The following is a 6,351-nucleotide window of genomic DNA, read 5'->3' on the forward strand; positions in this document are numbered from 1 at the left end:
AAGACACTGTTACAATAGTTGAGTCTACTAAAAGATTTGAATGATTCAAGCTAATGAAAAAGTTAAATCAGAAGTTGTCTTTTCTATTTTTTATTAATGAGAAAGTAATAAAATAGAAAAAAAATGCCCGTACACTGTCGATTTCCTCTGAGTCGGTACAAGAGAATATTGATTGAACGAGGCAACGTTTCGGTCACAAATGAGTCAAATGACCGAAGTTCCAGGCATGATATTCTCTTGTACTGAGCAGATCGACAGTGTGCAGGCGTATTTTTCAATTTTATTATTAACGTGCACTTGCCTATGCACCTGCTCCTAAACATTTACTCTTGGTGTGCGAAAGGTTTTCTCAAATAATGAGCAACTCTGATAGTACCGTATATAAATTAACTTTAGCTGCATAATAGAGAGAAGAAACTAGGAGAATGTAGGTTTAAGTATCAAGTACTATCACTCAGTACCACATAGTTCTGACAACGAAATCCTGTGTACAGATGGAACCAAATGGACCTGTAACACTGAAGAATGTACCGTGTACAGATGGAACCAAATGGACCTGTAACACTGAAGAATATACTGTGTACAGATGGAACCAAATGGACCTGTAACACTGAAGAATGTACCGTGTACAGATGGAACCAAATGGACCTGTAACACTGAAGAATGTACTGTGTATAGATGGAACCAAATGGACCTGTAACACTGAAGAATGTACTGTGTATAGATGGAACCAAATGGACCTGTAACACTGAAGAATGTACTGTGTACAGATGGAACCAAATGGACCTGTAACACTGAAGAATGTACTGTGTACAGATGGAACCAAATGGACCTGTAACACTGAAGAATGTACTGTGTATAGATGGAACCAAATGGACCTGTAACACTGAAGAATGTACTGTGTACAGATGGAACCAAATGGACCTGTAACACTGAAGAATGTACCGTGTACAGACACACTTCACTCTGTAGTTTAATTATTTCTCTATGCCTGGCTGTGTGCTTTCAATGTTTCTTTCACCCTCTTATAGAATTAATTGAAACCTGCAGGGACTAAGGTGATAATGTGTGTCCAGGGCCTTTGCGTGCAATAGCATGAATGTTTGTGTGTGTAGGACGCATGTTATTTTAGACAACAGTGGAATGTGTGTATGTGTTCAAATCGTGAATGTGTTGTGTATGCTTTGTGAAAGAGGGATTTAGAGTGCAGCAGCAGCAGCAGCAGCACACTAAAGTGATTTGCGAGAGTGGTCTGGTCCGAACAACAGTGGCCATAGGGGGTCACTGTGAACTTTATAGCACTATGACTTCAGAACCATCCGCTTTGGACATGCAGATTGAGCCCTGCTTCAAGGATAGGCAATGGGGTTTGGACATGCAGTTAACTTCAGAGCCAGACAGATAATTAGTTTGACCAACACTGTAAATATACTATTGTATAAACAGTAAACACACATGAAAAATAAATGAACAAATAATTAAGTAAATAAATACACCAGCAGGGCACACACGCGCGCGCGCACGCACGCACGCACGCACGCACGCACGCACGCACGCACACACTCCAATCCACACTCCACACTCCAATCCAAATCCAATCCACATATTAGGTTGTCAGCGAATGAAATCTGTTTTGTATTTTATTCGCTTTTCATTAGGTTAGCAGCCATGTCAATTTCTGCGCCGTCAGCAGATGGAGAAACGGCAAGAGCCTGTAAGAAAAAGCGGTCATAAACAGATAGCCTGCTGTGTGGATTTATAGCCTGTGTAGCACAGGGCACAGTCAATCTCATATTCATCACAGCTTCCAATGACATTTGGGTCCTTCTCAGTAACTCCCTCACCCACGTCTTACGAATCCCTTTACAGTTGTTTTTCGCCTCTGCCACGGCATTGATCATCTAGATAAATGCTGATAGTGCATTAAACGAATAACAGTGGACTATTTCCATCCTTTTGGCCCTGAGCCACCAAGGAATGCCAATGAATCTCGGCCAAATTTTCTACATTACATACAGTATCAGCGAGAAAGATGATTACAGTTAACAGTGAAAAGCAATCCTCCATACATGATTGACTGAGTGCAGTGTGCAGGGATTAAGGCTGCAGAGTGTGTATGTTCCCACCTAACAGGACACGTTGAAACGCTCTCAGTGATGTCTGCTTTCCTTAGGCCTGAGAAAGCATCTATCAGGAAACCACAAGGGTAGGTTAATGCAATTTTCCCATAGAAAGGAGGTGCCATTCACTGCCGACATTTTCCTTTTTCTCCTTTGTACATTTGTTTGTTTGTTGATGATATGTATTATTGTTGAGGGGCACTAGCCCCTCCTATGTCCATCTTTGAGGGTCTGTGTATACACACACATTGAAGACAAAAGTGTGTAAACAAACATTGAAGACAAGTGTGTAAACACAAACATTGAAGACAAAAGTGAGGACGCAAATTGTGATTGGCCGGCGTGATTGGGTGGGAGATGTGCCATTGGTTGAGAATGAGATGATGTATGATGACGTATGATGATCACATCACACGGGTGTGATTTTGTTGTTTTTTATACTATGTTGATGAATTGAATACATACTGTAGAACCACAATGGAAACAAGTTTGGTGTCTGACTGTACCTCTACCTCGTGCTGTTTACATTTCACGCACGCACGCACGCACACGCACGCACGCACACTGTGTAAAATAGATATTACACACATAGTGCACAGTGCACCGATACACAACGAGATAATATATTAGTAGGGTAGCATGCAGTAAGCCATCGGCTTTGGACGTGCAGATTGAGCCCAGGTTCAAGGACAGGTAACAGGGATAATTGCTATTATTTATAATTTCTTTGCTATTGTTGTTATTGCCGCTACAATGTTGAGGAACCAAAACAAAGAATCTTATTCTATATATATATATATATATATATATATATATAATTTTTATCCCACAATTTTGTAACCCATTTTTCACCCGGTGCCAATGCCTAAGCTGTAATCATGGGTGCTACTTTCCCTCTGCCAACCTGGGGAGAGCCCAGAACTGAGCTCATGCTTCCTTCAATGCATGAGGAGTGAGCAGGCCGTTTCTTATCACCTGACAGGGGGGAGTTTCCCCGTTAGGATGTAGGGCGTGGAAGGAACACGTTATTCCAACCAGTTCCTTTCCCCTCCACCAGGCTGAACAGGGGAGGCAGACCATAACTTAACTACAATACAATGTATTGAACCATATTAAATATCAGGATAATAGTGTATAAATGCTAATCCTACAAAGGGGATTATCATATCACGAACTGGAAGGGGGTGTAGGTATTTGTTTTATTTATTTAAAAAAAGTGTTCGATTGATCGATAGATAGATCGATAGGAATCATCGCTTGAATGTTTGTTCAGTAACATGGGTCTCCCTATCTCTCCAGATAGTGAACAGTTTAGTAAACAGAAAATAAAATGTCAAGTCAGGATACCAATTTTATCCAATCAGGATGAAAAACTGGAAGCTGATGAATGAGTTCTCTTTCCTGATTGGATGAAATTGGTGATCCACCTGAAAATGTATTACAACTTTATCAACACTTTGATAGTGATAGTGGCCGGTGCCAGTGAAATGCACGGGGTAGGCAGATAAGAAGAGCTTTTGTTATTTTGTTTGAACCGGAAGTGTTAATCACCCATGTTCTGCTAAGCATCACGGCCGTATACTAGCGAGCGATCCATTGATATGGTTACCGGGAGTTCGAATTAATGTTTTATTAAGCTCCGAACATCGTACTTTATCCCATTATGAGTCACTAAAGATTCAAAGACAGAGTGCACGGGCGAGTGAACAGAGGATTTGGGATATGGCTAGCCTGTTTCTACCATGGATGCTAGCGGTGGCTAGCGACAGAAGCTAAAATAAGGTAAAAATATATATATTTTAATGCTGGATGAATGCTCTTTTATCAAATCTCACCTTCTCGTCTATGGCTACCTGTGCATAATCAAATCTATCTCGTTTTCCCGTGTGTAATGGCGTCATAAGAGTTAAACAGAAGGAGAAACAGCGAGAGCCCTGCTAATGAATAAACACTCATATAACACTTATATAAAAATGAACACTATAGCCGCGATTCTATCAGAATATAGAGCTTTAGTGTTGTAACAAAACACTATTTGTTTAAAAAAAAAAGAATATATGTAATACTTAGAGCACCTACAATCCAATTACAACCACATTCATCAAACATGATGAATGGAACTGTGAAACAAGTTACTCACTTCATCTGCTTCACAATGGTGCTCTTCCCCGACTCCCCGGCACCTGCAGAGAGAACAAAAAAGGCAAGGTTAAAAATACACTCCCGTCACTGGAGAGGAAAGTAAACAACCTGTGAGGCCCCGTCACACTCACATCTGTACTCCTGACTTACCCCCCCTTCCCCTACAGTAGCTTCCTCCTCCACTCTCCTCTCCTCTCCTCTCCTCTCCTCTCCTCTCCTCTCCTCTCCTCTCCTCTCCTCTCCTCTCCTCTCCTCTCCTCCATATCTTCATCTGACCTCCTCCTCTTTCAATCAGCCTCTCACTTTGTATCTCTCTCCCTCATATGTGTTGCTTCCCCAATAGGCTCAGTAACAGGTGCCGTCGCCCATAATCCATGATCTCGAACTCTTTTTTTCTGCCAACCTCACGGTATTTAGGAATATCAGCTGCGCAGTTCCCCTGGCTGTACGCCCGGTGCGAGTTGGTAAAAGTGCAACTTTGTTGCTATTCATAGGCTCTATGAACATATGTAATTTTGAAAATAACTTACAACCTCCTACTTCCGGGCCTCTGGTCAAACAGAGTCAGGGTGCTGCTATTGTGCAGCACCCTGACTCACCGCTCACTGGCAACACTCTACTACACCAGTGGGTCTCATGGCCTTGAGTGGGTTCCAAATGGCCCTGTGCGGGTGTGTAACGCTGAGTGTACAAAATATGGAACCGAATGGACCCTTTGGTTCCATTTCCATAAGCCAGCCCTCAGTGTTATAGGTTTTCCCTATGCTTATAATTCCAAAGAAATGCTATGCTAAAGCAGGGCTAAACTTCTGAGGGAATAAACCATATTATGTAATCCCCCCGCCCCCCAGAAAAGGCTGTATATCACCATTAGCACTTTAATGAAAATGTCTGGGTGCTTAGACTAACAGGATATGGGCTTTTCTTATCCACTGCTGTGTTTATTCCAATAGCCTAGGGCTGGCCTGAGAATACTCATCTGTTAGGAGTCTCTCTCTCTCTCTCTCTCTCTCTCTCTCTCTCTCTCTCTCTCTCTCTCTCTCTCTCTCTCTCTCTCTCTCTCTCTCTCTCTCTCTCTCTCTCTCTCTCTCTCTCTCTCTCTCTCTCTCTCTCTCTCTCTCTCTCTCTCTCTCCTCTCTCCTCTCTCCTCTCTCCTCTCTCCTCTCTCTCTCTCTCTCTCTCTCCCCTTCCTGAAATGACCCCGAGAATACACGCACAAAGTAAGCCCCAGGATTCAATTTCATGGAATACGGGCTCTGACTGAACCAGCACACATAACTTGGACATATTAAGAAGAAACGATATCAACATTTTGTTTTGGCATGGCAATTTTGCAACGTTCCGTTTTTATATTAAAGAGATTGGTAGAACCCCTGGCTTATACCTGGGCAAACATGATTATATAGTATTCTAAAATATTGTCGAGCATCCTGATCTTTTCTGTGCTCTGTTATTCAGGAACTGGTAGTATAACATTCACGCTCACTGGTACAGCAAAAAAGATCTAAAAGATCACACTATTAGCACAACAAAAACATTGAGAGGGTGGTAGTGATTATTATCACTAATCAATACAATACAATATCATAATTACAATAACATGATGGCATATACTTCCAGGCAATGTTAGGACTAGGAGGACTATATATGCATCTCACACAGCACCATTCCATCTCCTTCTCACAGCCCAGTCCCACTTGGGATTGTGAATGACCATGTTTTACTATGTTGCAAAGTAGGGCTGGAACTATCCATTATTTTTGTAGCGATTATTCTATCGAGAACTACATCAAAAATATTAACTAAATTAAGGTATATTCAGATCGATTAACCACGGAAGCGTTATTTTACACTTTGTCACACAACAGGGGCCTTGCAAAAGAAAAGTGTATAATATAATAGATCTACAAGCTCGCAGCAAGTTGTGAGCTTGTAGCTCGGCTATTATTGAAACCATCATTGATTATTTATTGTAATTGATTAAATTGATTTGTTTGATTGATATGATATAGTACTTTATTGTCAGTTCACACTGAAATTTGTCTTGCGACCCAGCAGCCAAGTATGCAGAACACTGTCTGTCTTCTGT

The 6,351-nt window shown here is 41.5% G+C and overlaps 1 protein-coding gene across 1 annotated transcript in view; it reads right to left on the reverse strand.

Annotated features, from left to right (window-relative positions):
- The window catches only part of LOC306929041 (guanine nucleotide-binding protein G(i) subunit alpha-2), a 91,906-nt gene that overhangs the window by 24,637 nt on the left and 60,918 nt on the right, over positions 1–6,351 (reverse strand). The window contains exon 2 of the mRNA XM_079509386.1: positions 4,261–4,303. Within this exon, the coding sequence (XP_079365512.1) occupies positions 4,261–4,303 (43 nt within the window). The remainder of the gene's footprint in view (positions 1–4,260; positions 4,304–6,351) is intronic.

This window comes from Electrona antarctica (assembly GCF_951216825.1).
Source record: "Electrona antarctica genome assembly, chromosome: 9".
NCBI classification, from domain to species: Eukaryota; Metazoa; Chordata; class Actinopteri; order Myctophiformes; family Myctophidae; genus Electrona; species Electrona antarctica.